At 34.7% G+C, this 15,983-nt stretch overlaps 1 protein-coding gene across 1 annotated transcript in view; it reads left to right on the top strand.

The window, feature by feature from the left end:
• Positions 1–15,983, top strand: part of LOC145680834 (ATP-dependent RNA helicase A-like) — a gene marked incomplete in the record, with an annotated part of 135,593 nt that overhangs the window by 79,763 nt on the left and 39,847 nt on the right. Inside the window, 1 exon segment of the mRNA XM_081751935.1 lies at positions 13,927–14,088. Within this exon segment, the coding sequence (XP_081608061.1) occupies positions 13,927–14,088 (162 nt within the window).

Raw genomic sequence — 15,983 nt, 5'->3', positions numbered from 1 at the left:
TATTTATGTTTAGCCATAGCGTCTTTGTAGTGAGCCTTTCTGCTTCATTTACTGAGTCTCCACTGACAAGAACATTTATATCATCAGTATACAATGTTGACTTCACACAGCCTAGACTGTTAATCAAATCATTAATATATACAACAAACAAAAGAGGACCCAATATTGATCCTTGTGGTACTCCTTTTGTTACTTTCATTATAGATGATTTAAACATTTTTCTTCTGCCATTTATCTCTTTACAGATGACAACAGTTTGACTTCGTTCAGATAAATACGACTTTATCCAATTGTTTGCCACCCCTCTGATGCCATATGAATACAATTTTTCTAGCAAAATATCATGGTCTATAGAATCGAACGCCTTAGATAAATCAACAAAAATACCAATTATATGCTTTCCTTTATTTATATCCATAGCTACATCAGAGATGAAATTAAAGATTGCAGTGGTGGTTGACTTCTGGCTCTGAAACCCGTGTTGACTTGTGGATATTATATTATTCAAAAGGAAAAAGTTATTTAGTCGCGCTCTCATTGCTAACTCAAATATTTTAGAAAAGCACGACAAAACTGAAATAGGACGATAATTATTTAACTCCAATTTCCTTCCCTTTTTATATACAGGTGTAACTCTCGCTAACTTAAGCCGCGTAGGAAAAATTCCTGTCAAAAATGAATTATTTATTATATGACAGAGTTGATGTGCAATAAGAAGAGAACTTTCCTTTACAACCATGGATGGCACTTCATCCCAACCTGGAGAGCTGGAACTTTTTAAGCTTTTTATTATTACACATGTTCCGATAATAAAGTTTTTGGAAGTTACAAAGTTCGAATTTGCCAACTGTTGTCTGAACGGAATTTATCGGATGCCTTTTATTCTTGAATCCCCTCGTTTCTTATGTCGGGTGCTTTGTGTTCGTGAGTTCCCTCGCGTCCAATAAAATAGAAAAATCTATTGCACATTTTGTTCGATGATTTGTGTATTTGCCTGAATACATGAATTATTCGTTCTGAAAAAAATGTGTTACAATTTTCAATAAAACGTTTCGGGATTTGTGCACCAACTAATTGAATTGAATTAATTTTGAGTTTAACGTTCCTTTCAACAGCGAGGCTATATGAGACGGGACCAGCTAATAGAATTCGCTCCATTAGACCTTCTCTGGTTATTGGCTCGGGTTCATAATATAACGTTTTTCAAATATCCCCACAGTTAAAAAAGCGATGAGCTTAAATCTGGGAGTCGTGCAAATCATAGTACTAGTTGCATCTTCTCCGAAGATCCTCTATGCAAACTGGAAGTGGGTCAAATTAACACTTTCTGGTTTCAACATTTACTACCATAGAACAGAAACGGTAATAGGTAGCGACAGACAGCTTTCTGCAACCGACACAGTGTCTTAAATGTGTGTCATCGCAACTCGAAACACTTTACCGAAATCGGAAATGGTTGAAATTTACTAGTACTTTCCGTTTCAAATCTGACTTCCGTAGAGCAAAAATTGTAAGAATATCGAGAACCGGTTTTTTGCAATCGATTCAGTTAGCCAAGAATAGGTTCCATCTCCTCCGTTAATCTATTCAAAGCGAAAGGTGTTCAAATTAGCCATTTTTGCTTTCAACTTTTATTGCATTAGAACGAAAACATTAAGGGATAGTGAGTAGGCCTATTGGCATTTTGATTTGAGTCCAGCGTTCGAGAAAAAGGTTTTATCTTTGATCTTATTAGTCTATTGCAACCAGTACTTATAGATGTACTACTTTAAGTTTGAACATTGAATTCATATAGTTTAGAAATCTACCGTAGTTTCATACTGTGAAACGAAATTCACTTGTTTTTATTGTAGAGGTCATTCCAGTTGTAAACTTCAGTGACAAAGAGCCATTTACTGGTGGAGATGCCTACCTAACATCGTGGATCTTAACTGAGTTTCAGAGGCGAAGGCGGCTGGGAAATATGAAACGTTTGTAATTTCCAAATACTGTATTGTTCGGACACGTGTCTCACATAAAATTTGCTTATTTTTTCGCATCAAATCATACCCAACAATAAATATGGGTCATACCATTTAAAACAAAGTTTCCATTTTTACTCATAATGCTATCTATCACTTGTACTACAAAATGTTTCAGACAAGTCATACGTATTTGGTTGCTAAAATCCGAACCTGAATTTGAAAGTAGAGGTTATCATTCGAAATTTCAAAGTTAACCCCAGCCCCATCCATTTACGGCGGAGGGTTTAATGCCCCATCCATTTACGGTGGAGGAATAATTTTGGCGGAATTGCATTTTCCCCTTCAAAATGTGGAACTTTTTGTCCGAACGTTTTTTCTATGTTGTATTATTCTCGAGATATTTCAGTGCAAAGATTAAAAGCATATATCTTTTGAGAAGATTTATGAGGAGAAAGCATGTATTGGTATGCAAGTTTCTCCCTCATATCTCTTCCGTCTATCAATACAAAACTTAGTACACACATTTCTTATCCCCAATAGTAGTTTTTGAGATATATTTGGTTACCCGGGGCTACTCCATAGGAGTCCAAAGTTGATGGAAGGGATTTCTAGAGGGAATTTTCCCAACATTCTCCCAATTTTCCCTGTTCAAGTACGTTATGGGCCACAATACGTAGCACCTCTGGAAAGCTTATTTCATGCTGAAGAGAGCGAACTATAAACCATGACTTTCTAATGACCAATGTTGATACAATAGCTATTTCACTGAGAGTCTACGACTTTCTTTATATTAACAGGGTTAGTGGGCCCCAGGGACTTACTCCGTTGTCCAAGGCATCTAATTTTTTGTGCATGAACATATATTTGTTATTAACAAAAAATTGGCTACTTACCAATGAATCTTCCCTTGAAAAATTTAAAAGATTTTGACGTTTCGGAACTCTCAGCTGGTTCCTTCCTCAGTGGCAAGGTAAAAAGGATTAAAACGAAAAGGAGATAAAAGGGGTAAAACCAAGAATACATACCACTATATAAAAGTAACGTACAAAAAAGATTTTGAGATGAACGGAGCAGAGTGAAAAAAGAATGAACTGAATAAAAAAGAACGCGGTGTCTATGTTAGGCCACTATTGCCAGATCCAAAGTATGCATCAAAGGTAGGTACCCAAGTTCGATCAATGTTACCAGTATCAAGGTTCAATGCAGTTGAGTTGAGTTGATTTTAGTTTAGCGTCCCTTTCAGCAGCGAAGCTATATGAGACGTGGACCTACTGATTAACGTGGAATCCGAACCACATGAGCTCCCGCCGGGAATCGAACTCGGGTCTCCCACACTAAAGGCGCGTACGCTAACCGCTTAGCCACGGAGGAGCTCTCAAGGTTCAATGCAGGTTTGTATTTATGAATAAAAAACGATTTTTTTTTTTTTTTTTTCTGAACCTTGATTACCTTGCTTTTACAGTTTTGTATTAAAACTATATTTCTTCATTGACATCTTTTTGACGGTCACAAATTAATAATGCTCTACGAAAGTAGTTCTTCCAAATATTGGCCTTGTACATTGGCGGATGAGCTGACTGTTGATGTATGTATGTATGTACTTTTTATATAAAATATATATAACCCAAGTTTTATATAACCCAAGTTTTTATATAAAATAGGACAAAAAACGATTATAAGCTGTGTATTTTACAAGAATGGTTTAATCAAACACGTAGATCGCTGCAAGTCCCCAAAACGGTAACTTCCAAAGAAGCAAAAACTTGGATTGGAATTCCTTATTTTCCACAACTTTCAACAAAAATTCAACGTATTCTTGCAAAGCACAACATATCTGCTTCAAGTATCCCCCCCCCCCCCCAAAGTTTACAAAAACATCTCGCTGGATTTAAAAGGTATTTTGCCGATCCATTAAATAAAGAAGGTATTTACCGCGTCCATTGCGAATGTGATTCCTCATACATTGGCCAAACTAAACGTAATATTAACACGCGTGTGAAGAAACATGTTAGACAATCAAAAAATTCACAAGAAGAAGGCATGTCGGGTTTAGCGCTTCATCTAAAACAACAGTCACATAATATAAACAGGTTAAGGTAATAGGTTCAGCAAAATCAAAAAAACAACGGGAAATTAAAGAATCATTCTTTATTCATAAATACAAATCTGCATTGAACCGTGATACTGGCAACATTGTTCGAACTTGGGTACCTACCTTTGATGCATACTTTGGATCTGGCAATAGTGGCCTAACATAGACACCGCGTTCTTTTTTATTCAGTTCATTCTTTTTTCACTCTGCTCTGTTCATCTCAGGATCTTTTTTGTACGTTACTTTTATATAGTGGTATGTATTTCTGGTTTTACTCTTTTATCTCCTTTCCGTTTTAATCCTTTTTACCTTGCCACTGAGGAAGGAACCAGCTCACAGTTCCGAAACGTCAAAATCTTTAAATTTTTCAAGGGAGGATTCATTGGTAAGTAGCCAATTTTTTGTTAATTTTGAATATCCCCCCATGCGCTCATGTAATTATAATTATAATATATTTGTTATGTTTATCGAATGGGCTAGGTTTGATTCGGGTGTCCGGATGACATGTTCATGTTCGTGCCTTGTAAGATACAATGTTTTATTCATCTCCGTTACCCATGCGTCTGTAATTGGGTGAAACTTCACAGCTTTACTCTCTTCCCAGTCTCCTCACTGGGTACCTATGCGTCCCGAGGTGTTTGGCCCTGTTGTTACACCATCCAAGATATCCATCAGATGTTTTAACTATTTCACTTTCTTGTACTAATTCAGGGGTAACGTGTCCTAAATAACATGATCTCGGTTCCTTCAAAATGGTTACATGCTCTTCATATTTTTCACCTCAATAGTATTTTTCACATTTCTTCTCCTGATACAATGTTTTGTCGTTTCGTCCGTCAAATGTATGTGCTTTTAATCTTTTGTCCTTTGAGATTGCAAAGATTTGCCTAATTTCTTTTTTCTCTAGTAACTTTTTCATTTGTCTATAACAGTACAGATCTCCGTAGTACGTATGACCCATACAGTTGCAACAATAATCTCTATACTAAACTGTAAGAAGTGTGAGTTCAATAATTGCTTCTTTGTTCATAAGCAATAGGCATCATATCATTAGGAATACGTTTTTTCTAACTCACTATTTGTACATTTAGGGTATACTAAAAATAGTTTGTAATGTCAATGAAACTATATGAAACTTATGCCATGAATATTTTTTCCTTGTATTATAGACAGCCAGAAGCCGCCACAGTCGACGTTTCTGTAAAGTTGAGCGGGTTGCCGTCTTACCAAAATCTTAAATTTTCAAGGCAGATGCGGCAGGGTAAAGGATTGTCCGAAAAATCCCAAATCTTTTGTGCAAAGTCTCTACCATGGTAGCAACTTTTGCGCACTACCCATTTTCATTTTTTTAAAAGTTTTTTCGACCCACCCTACTATACAGAGTGTTTCAAAAGAACGTTTGGGACATGACTCCTGATACCAAGATTTAAAAAAAAAAAAAAAAAAAAAAACTGTGTAAAAGTGTCTCCTTTCGGTGCTATGACCAGAAAAAATGTAAAATTGAAAAAACAGTCGTAACTCGAGAACAAAATGTCGGATCGGAGTCGAGTAAAAAGGAATGTCTATTAGTCTTAGTCATAGATTCCATTAATGCTTAATAGGATATGTTGCAGGGACGTGACCCCCCAAAGAAACTTGAGAATTCGTGGGGTATTTTATCAGAAATTGAATGAGAAAAACCAACAACAATCAAGTACAATTTTTCGACGAACAAAATTCGTAGTACATCTTTCAAGTTAGAAGAACACTGTTAGGCTTGGAAAGAAAGAGCGGTATACATATTTGATTGATTTACTCTATCTCAGTACAGAATTAACTCTGAGAGGATGAACTGAAATCTAACGAAGTATTTTTAACGTTTCACAGTTATGCCGTTTAGGGTAATGGAGACGGATGATAAACAAAAGGTATTTATCGTGAAAGAATTTGAAAAATATGAGTGTAGGAGAAAATTTAAGAAAACCGAGAAAACTCACAGACACAATATTGTCCACCACAAACTTTTATTGTCTGGGATTGAAGACGAGACTTGACGAACTAAAAGTGAGTGCTCTATTACTGTAACTCTAACTCTAATAAATTTATCCATTGTGTAACTGCTATGTGTGATAAACCAATGTTCAAAAAGTACTGAAGCTTAAAATGTAGAATACATAGAGTTTTCTTCGTTCGGAAACGGCAATTACTTTTTTTTTTTTTTTTTTTTTTTTTTTTTTTTTTTTTTTTTTTAAAGATCAGTTATTCTCAACTGGTGGGCTTCATCCCTCGCATTGAGATAATATAAAGACCTAGAGATGCTCTTTCCTATGTTTCAGTATTGGTTCGAGCGTGGTCTCGATCGTAGCGTTCGATTCGAAATATCCCCTCCCAAGATGGCGTATTCCGCCAGTTTCAGTCAGCTCATATATGTAAACAAACAAAACGCACATATCAGAACTCCATTTGTATACAATGCACAGATAACGTTTAATAAAGATAACGTATATCAGATAACGTTTAATAAATATTGGTTAACCAAAATGGTATTAGTGTATCCAGTTCGATTATCACAGGTAGCTTCACTATGCGTACGTGAATGGATACAGAAGGAGACTAAAATTAAACTATGTTTGTTATAAAATATGGAGATTCACTTTACCAGACGGTTCTACCAAATTTTGACACATTTTCTTACATTTTCAGAGTAGGTTAAAGCTTTGTATTTCTTTTAGCAGAGCATGCACGAAATGTGAGCATGCAAGTGAACCCATTTACAAATATACTTTTTTTTTTTTGGTACAGAATATCGATAAATAACGTGCGACTTAAATAAGAGATAGGCCTATTGTTCCTTTTAACAGAGAGTGAGGATTATTTTAAGAGGGAGAAGGAGTGCGCCACACCGGCCGGAATATTGGTGTTCAATTTAACATGGGATCTCAACCAATTTTTAGGCAAATCACGGTTTCATTTCGTTCTTTCGCAAAAATGTCTCAGTAGCGCACTAAATATGATGCATCTCATTTTAAAGGTGCAATTTATTTAAACGCTGTGCGTGATATTTTCTCCTTATAAATACAGATAATTATAATCCAAATTCCCATAAGAAAATGATCAAAATCAGACGGAAAAGTCTTTTTTTTTTTTTTTTTTTTTTTTTTTTTTTTTTTTTTTTACAGTAAGGAAAAGAGCTAAAAACTCCGGACTTTTTTGAGAATGGAGTACAATCTTTGTATTTGTGCGCTACTGTACTATTTTTTCGCTGTTTCCAAAGACATCCATTTCACAATCGATGAGAAATTATATCCTTCATAATTGAATCTACAGAAATCAGAAATCAGATTTTTTCGTGTTCACGTACTTGGCCGTATAACTGCTAAATGGCACTATAGTCATTCCTCATCCCCCTTTCCTTCTCAGCGGGAGCCAGTCCTTTTGAAAATCTACTTTGAACTTCTTAACAGGGGCGGGAGGAAGGAAATCATTGTGAAGAACGGGAACTTCAAACACGAGGAATGGCAAAATTTATGACCTCTTTGGTTGATGGTTTCTGTTTCAGCAGTACAGTGTGTTTGTAGATGGTTTCTGTGAGAAGAAGTAATTTGTGTTTGTAGCGATAAAGTCAACCTTTCGACAAAAATTTGTGAAGGAGAAGCCGAACCAAAGTCTTCGTTTATCTATTCCAAGAAAGAAATGAAAACTTCCTGCAGGACTAAGAATATACATGCAAGAGAAAAAATAAGATACATTATTATAATCTTTAGGATAGATTAATTCCCGAAATATTCTTTGTTTACCTGTCAAAAAATCAAGAATAATATGGTATAAAGCTCTTTCATCAGCTTCCATCGTACAACATACTAGACACACACATTTATATACATACATATATATATATAGTGGCGGATCCAGGATATGATCAAGGGAGGAGCTAAACCATAGTTTGCCTCTTTAACCAGAGTAAACAGGATTGAAGCCCATTTTATCCAGTGTATACCTGAGCGTCAAGGGGGGGGGGGGGGGCTATAGACTCTATAGCCACCCTTGGATCCGCGCCTGTATATGTATACTATTTACAGTGCCGGAGTTACGTGTAAGCGAAACAAGCTATAGCTTAGGGCCCCGCTCTCTTGGGGGCCCCAAAATCTAAAGAAAAATTGGATTTCTAAAATATAAGAAAATTTAAAAAAATAAAGTAAAATTTATATATACGTAGCAACAGTGCTTCCTGCTGTGTAGCCTACGTTCGTGTAATTAATAGGGCTCCTTCTACCAGTCTGCTTCCTAAATTATCTCTAGTTTCTTCATTGCTGTATGTAGGGTGCCTATGTTCATCTGGACACATAAAGGACCCCATTACCTTCAACAGCTTGGGGCCCCACTAAACCTAAATCCGACTCTGACTATTTATGCATGTTTGCTCCCTCTTTTTTCGAAGCAGTGCTTCTTTGATATTGCTTCCAATTTCGGCAGGTTTTACCAAGGGGGGAAGAGTCCTTACTCATTCCAGGCATTCAAACTAGGGACTGGACTACTTGCTTCCAACATTCTGTCTCCCATGTTTCCCGGTCTGAATCAATTGTCTAAAGCCCATAAAACATTCAAATTCATATGTAGATGTTGCTCATCAGTGTCGACACCTAAATATTTCTCAATCAATGGTAGGGGTGTTTGGTATCCTCAATCTGTCTCCCTCTTATTAGCGGAGCGGTAGTAATATTCGGTAGTAATTCTTTAAAAAAAAAATGTTTTTTAATGTATGTAGTAACGCATAGGAAACTAAATTTTAATATACCCCTAGTAGTATAGAAACGTACCATACGGTACCTTACCAAAATAAACACCCTATGCCAAGGACGCAAACATTAACAATAATAAAAAAAGATAATAATAAACATTTTAAAGATATTCTTTCATTAATCAAGTCGCACTTAAAAGTTAAAAAAAAATGTTTATGCGTGACTAAAAAAAAGAGATGCGCTCTCATATAGGCTTACAGTTACTTTATAAATTCTTAAAATGACGCACTCCATTCTTTTTATTTAGTCTTGCATAAACAAAATTATTTTTAACTTTTTAGTGGGAATTTATTAACAAAAGAATGTCTTTAAAAGGTGTCTTATCATTTTTTTTAATTCGTTGGACACCTTTTCCAAATCCTAAAGTGATATGCAATCAGAGATACCAGGGCTGGTTAAAGGCTAGTATTTATTTTAGGATAAGGAAGTTGAAAATAAAAACATATTAAAATTTGCTTTTAAAATAAATAGATATATTGCAAAGTATGAAAGTAAGAATGGAATATTGTATTGTCACCGGACTTACATCGCTCTGCAACAGTTCTTAGTTCTATGACATCAGGAAATAAGTTCAATTTATACGAACACTTATTTAATGTTTGAAACAAACACCTGTTACATCCTTGTACACTCATGTCCAAAATGATTGTTGCATATCTATAACTGTCTTCTTGTAAAAATATCATGTAATAATGATTTTGCAGGAGACTTTTAATACTGATACTATGTGTACAATCGGGAAATATATGTGGTAAATTTCATAGGAAAATACAGTAATTATAAATACGAAGATTAGAATAAGTAAAATAAAATGTTGCTAAATGGACACGAAAGTTTTGTTTTCGTTTTATTGTTCTTATTTACTGCTCTTTTGACATGAAATTTGCCACATACATGTCTTTGCCTATTGTACGCATACTAACATTATAAGAAATACCGGGTGAATTCGTTATCAAATTATATTCCTACAATAACATATTTATAGACATGCGACAATAATTTTGGACATGAGTGACACATCTTTTAATTCTATTGTTAATGAAGTGGTCTATTTCCCCCAATAAAAAACAACATCTAACAGGGCATGTGCTCCCTCCTGTCCTTCTAAGCCGGCTCCCAAGGCTGAATGTAACATTGCGGCTTTTTCCTGTTATAATAGGAAAAACTTAGGATGGTCAGCAACTGGTATCGAACCCAGGACCATTCGAATGTGAAGGCGAGAGAAAGGGTAAATCTGGTGGTCATATTTTGAAAAGAAAATAAGGAAATGGATTCCACTAAAAAAATGATTCACATTGTCAATACATTTCAAATCTTTGTCTGGGTTTTCTGCCTTTCAATTCCAAGTTAAAAAAAAAAAAAAAAAAAAAAAAAACACGAAGGCCCTAAATAAATTAGAATATCGACTCTCCCTTTTTTTTTTTTTTTTAATATTGGCATGGTTCTTCATTTTATATCAGATTCTTCCCGCACTATTCTGTTATTTACCATAGGTAGAATCCTTTGAGAAAGAGACAGGCGACAAGTGCTTTAGTTCTCTATGGTATGTTTGTGACCGTTGTAGATATTTGAGTGGCTCTCTGACAGGGAGCTGACGGCTGATATCATGTTGGTCCCTCTTATTTATTTGTTTCTTCAGTTCTGTTTCTCTTTTAGCCAAAAGAAAAGAATTTCACTCTTCTGTCCCATTTACAGCCGTAACCATCCCCCTCCTACGCTGTCCAACTTTGACCACATGCAGGGGAAAACGAAGGAAAAGGACGGGTGCATTTGCTTTGACGGCATTTCAGCGACAACCCCATCTGTTGCCAAAATAAGGAAACACTTTGAACTGCAAGGAGAAACTCTATCCTCGATTTGTCAAGGTCACTTGAGTCCCGCCGGCTCTTAAGTAGTAATTGCCATCATTAGCAATTTTTAACGTAGGCAAAGTAGGTCTACTTTCTCCACAACCAAACAGTTGCCTTGCCTAAGTATCACAGAACACTTGTACGTTACATAATTTTGGAAAAATTTCCAACAACTCATAAACATATAGTCCAATAAATAAGCAAACTTAATAACAGTTTGACAATTCTCTAGGTAGTAGTCTTTACGAGCCTTTTGACAGTGTAAATTCAATACATATTCCAATTACCCAGTGTTATTACAAGTACACAACCATATTATATTATTGACTCTTACAGAGTAAAAGAAGAAAAAAATTACTTATCTTTGACATATGAAATTCCAAATAACGTTGATTTTTTTTGTCGCACAATCTTTTATAGGAACACAGGCAATCAACAATAAAACGGACATAAATTACTATGGAGCATTACGTGAAAATACCTCTTTTTCCATTTCCAATATGGCAGATCTATTCGATGTATGCGAGTTCGATACCATCAAAGATCTCGCATCAGGGCACCTCTAGGCCCTTATATTATCTCGATGATCCCTCGAGAGGTTGTTGATAGATTATCGGTGCTTCACCGTTGAGGTGGTTTTTAATATATTTCATTACAATTGTTATTGTTTGTAAGAAGCGGTCGTATGGAACTTGCAAAAAGAGGGTTGTAGTGTTCAAAGGACTGAGAATTATTGATGTTGTTAATTGTATAAAAAAAAAAAAAAAAAAAAAAAAAAAAAAAAAAAGCAGAATGCCTAAACAGCATATGGAGACATGAAGTAGATTTGATTTATGAATTAGAATCATTTTTATTCATATCAAAGTGATTCAGAGAGTTTTCTAATGGTGGAGGGACGGGGAGAGAATTCTATAATGCCAAAGTGAAAAAGCTCAGATAACAAAAATGTGACAGATAGGATAGAAAACTGCGTCGAGAAATAATGCAGGTAACTTCAATTAATAGCTGATAAGAATTATAGGACACCCTTCATATTAGCGCATTTACGATATATAGTATTTAGCAGAGGTCTCAAGATCAATTCTACAAGACCCACCTACGTAGTCAACAATAGTAAAATTTGTTGTATAGAATGTTTCATTGAGTCACAATAATTATTTCTTAACTTCATCAAAGGTATCATTTGAATAATTATTTCTTATTTCTTAAAATATTCAGTGAAAAGTATTCTAAATTCGAAAGAAATTGATATAGTAACTTATTGAAGGATTCATAACAGTGATGACACATGATTTCATTTTTTGTAGGGAGGCAAGCAAAGGAACAGAAAAATTCTGGGGAGAACAAATTTTTGTATACCGAAATGGATAGTTTTCAGTACTTCAGTACTTTCAGTTTTCAGTACAACACATTTGAGGGCAGGCGTCGTCATCAGAGATGGGACGCTTGGCCTCTTGTCCCCCTCTGGCATTACTAATTATTCTTCATTTTTACATAATTCAGAGCATCTTGAACGTTTAGTCCATAAAAGAATAGAAGGGTAGCGCGAAGGAAATACGGTTTGACTGATTGCGGTTTGATGAACTAGGGGGATTTTAGGAGTAAGAGGACACATGACAGGGAACTTCTGTAATAAAGAATGTAAAAATGGCTTATAATCGCTAGTTCAATAGTTCATTTCTTCAGGAATGTAAACACATTTTTGGATAGAATCTACAATAAAAAGATGAAAAGAGAGAAATTAAAAATTTGGTTTGTTCGTAAAGTACAAGACGTTCATAATAATTAAACTTACAAAAGCTTCGAACTCCCACGCAACATACATATATCAATATTTCTCGTAAATGGTGAGTCATACACTCAAAGGATGTTTCATTTGGAAGGATAGTTCTTCTTCCAAGTGTTTATTCTGTACTTAGATAAAGTAGATCAATTAAATGTGTATTTCCCCTTCTTTTAAAGTCTTAACAGTGTTCTAACTTGATTGATGTACTATGATTTTTGTTTGCTGAAGTATTGTATTTCAATGTTGTTTATTTTTCTCATTCAACTTTTGATACAATACCCCAGGGGAATTCTCAAGTTCCTTTGAGGTCACCCTTATGCCGCCCCTGCACCACATCCAATTAGGCATTAATTGAGTCTATGACTAAAACTATAGATATTCCCTTTTACCCGACTTCGGTCCGACATTTCGTTCACGAATATCGCTGCTTTTTAATTTTTCCGACAATTTTTCGCCTTGGTTATAGCGCCGAAAGGAAGCCCTTCTACAGCCAGCTTGGTCTATATTTTTTGTCTTATCTTGGTATCGGAAATCACCTTCCAAAAGTTTTCAGTGTTGTTATATATATATATATATATATATATATATATATATATATATATATATATACTATATTACAGTAGATTCATCATTTTTAGTTTAAAATCATGAGTTCCAAACTGCATTGGCTGCTCCAGATTTTGGCCTTTGCTTCCGATATTCGTTGAAATAAAGTCAGTAAAACATAGGGATACTTTAGTTTAACGTCCCACGATTATGTAGTAAAACTAAGAAAGATTGTAACAATGAGGTTGGTGTTAAGTGGTAAATTGACGAAAGTGGGTGGAAACGCGAAAGCCCCGAGAAAATTTACGTACATATTTGTCCAGCACAAAGTCCACTTAGCGCAGACTGGATCGAAGCAAGGACCCCAGGCACCAAGTCTGAGCGTTCTACCGTTGAGCAGCATGTGAAATCAACTAATGTAAACATAAGTTTATTTTCTTTTGCTTGATGTACTGGCATTTATCCACGCAATGAATATTTCAGTTGTTAGCAGAAGTCTCCCAGCTTGTTTATTCAAAAACTTTGAAACTGGTAAACTAATGTAAAAATATCGTTTTGCAATTTAAAGAGAACGTAATTTTCACCAAAGTAAGCTCAAAATTGGTACATCCATCAAGTTTTTAAAGAAGAAATGCATAGGGGAGTTTAATGTGTAATCGTGTCCAAAACTTATTCTTGTATTTGATTTATCTATCCTTGAAGCAATGTCGTTCTCGGTGAGATTTTAACTTAAAAGCTGGATACGAAATATTCAATTTTCGAATAAGCATTTTGATTATCTATGATCAGGATAGAACTTCCTTCTTTCATTATGTAATAAAAAATTGTGCTTACATTAAATTATTATTGTTTAATTACATTATCATTTGCATTAAATAGTATAGTTACTGGTTTTATTATTAAAAAACAGGTACAGTTGAAGAGGTACTTACGGAAAGCTGGATTTCCATCAGGATGCTATGTTCCACGGATTTTTAACTTCAGTATATCCAATCCTAATCTAGATATGGTAATTGCGCTTACATGCATGGCCTTTTATCCGAAGATCAGTTATCATTGGGAAAACAACACGGTAACAGTTCATTTAGCTTTATATTTATAAAAAGGATATGATAATAATGATGATATTATTTATTTATTTATTGTGATATTTATCTGTAGTCAGGCTTTATTAGGACCTTCTCGTATCTCTTGTAAGTGTTGTTTGTTAAAGAATTTCCTTACTTTTGTGTTTACTGATAACCGTGTTGATTTTTACAGTTTTTGGATGAGGGTGTGTTCTATGTGTAGTTCGTAAAGCTCGGTTTTCAATATTAGTATAAACCCTGTAGCTATAACTTCTGTTAATCTTTCTTGTTTGTATACACCCTTTGTTTGTATTGCTAGATCAGCGTATTTATCCTTTTTTTTTACCTCAGTTGTTATCTGATGGTATCATATTGTCGATGAGGTAGAGTGATTTCTCCTTCTTGTCTTTAGGATGTCTGGTCTGTTGATATGGTATTGTCTATTTGTATTGATGGATCTATCCCATTACATTTTCTTTTTTTAACATTAACAGCTTTGTACTTTAGTCTGGTCGATATCTTTTGGTGTACAATTTTTTACTACGTTGTTATGTCGTTTTGAATTTTTTATTCTTCTATGTTCTATTGTTACATTTTTTTCATGACAACATCCGTATGTAATCGTGCATTTAAAAAGACTCTTACAGTTTATACAGGATAATAACTTAAATCTATAAAAAAAATAAATAAATAAATAAAATAAAATAAATAAATAAAATAAGTAAATAATGACATGACGTATAAGGTGTTACATAGATATATCTAAATTATTTCAAATACTTGGAAAGTCTGGGAAATAACTATTGCCACTATAATTCATTTGTAACAGCATGATCATGAGAAATTGAAGAACTAATTTGCGCATTTCAACAAAAAGAAGAAAAAAAACTCAACATTTAAAACTCCCAGTTTTTCCTCTAGCATTTAAATGTGATACAGTACTATTAATACAACCTTATTTTGGACAATTATAGGGAACAGGTCATTTGAATCTATGTTTGGGCCAAACTACACAGCATTTTACAGATGCCAAATGGAATGGAATGGAATGGAATCGTGCATTACTGCTGTGTATTTTTCTGTTTGTATGAAGAGCTTAGTGGCAGTTAGCCAATTACTTAAGAACTATTTCTCAGCATATTGCTGCTGCATTCTGTTCATGGAATTTCAGTGTACTTTTTGTCAGGTTTATTATTTTTTCTTCAGCTATTTGTGTGTTTATTTTCAACAGTTTTTCATTTAGTCTGAGTAGTATATTGCTGTTTTAATTTTCAACGATTATTCAATGCCGTTCAACTAAGTCTTTTTCTTTCTTTCTTAGTCCAGTTATTTCCTTACCGAGTCTATCTGTTCAAGATGTAAATCTTTATGTATATTATTCCTCTGCCTCCTTGTTCCCTTGATATGGTTGTTCAATCTTGTGTGCTTTGTAGAGCCTCTGTATTTGGTTAGTGTTGTACATGTCTGTTGAAGTTTTCAAGATCAGTGTCTGACTAGTTAATCACATAAAATGTAGTATATGCACTGTGTATAAGTATTGGAATAGTATAGTATTGATTATTTTGTATATATCAGTTGTTGTAGTTTTATTTCTGTATATGACGTGTGCATGGGCAGAGTTAGGAATTGTCTGCTGGGAGGAGGGAGACCTTTTGGTCGGTCTCGCACCTGTAGACCAGGTCTTGGTAGGTGGCATTTTTATTTTTTGTCAAAAAGTTGGGGGAAATGCCCCCATATCTCCGCCCATGTGTGTGTGTGTTTTGTAGTATGCTTAGATATTTTAATTTCTCTGTGAGACCCATACATTTACCTTTTGATTTTTGCTTAATGTTTATTGGTTTTGGGTAACCTATTCTTCTTTTCTCTTGTAATATTGTATGGTTCTGACGAATTCCGATCT

This window comes from Thermobia domestica, chromosome 3 (genome assembly GCF_964235325.1).
Source record: "Thermobia domestica chromosome 3, izTheDome1.hap1.1, whole genome shotgun sequence".
In the NCBI taxonomy this organism is placed as follows: Eukaryota; Metazoa; Arthropoda; class Insecta; order Zygentoma; family Lepismatidae; genus Thermobia; species Thermobia domestica.
Note: the sequence above shows the minus strand (reverse complement) of the source record. Positions and strands in the feature narration are given on the sequence as shown.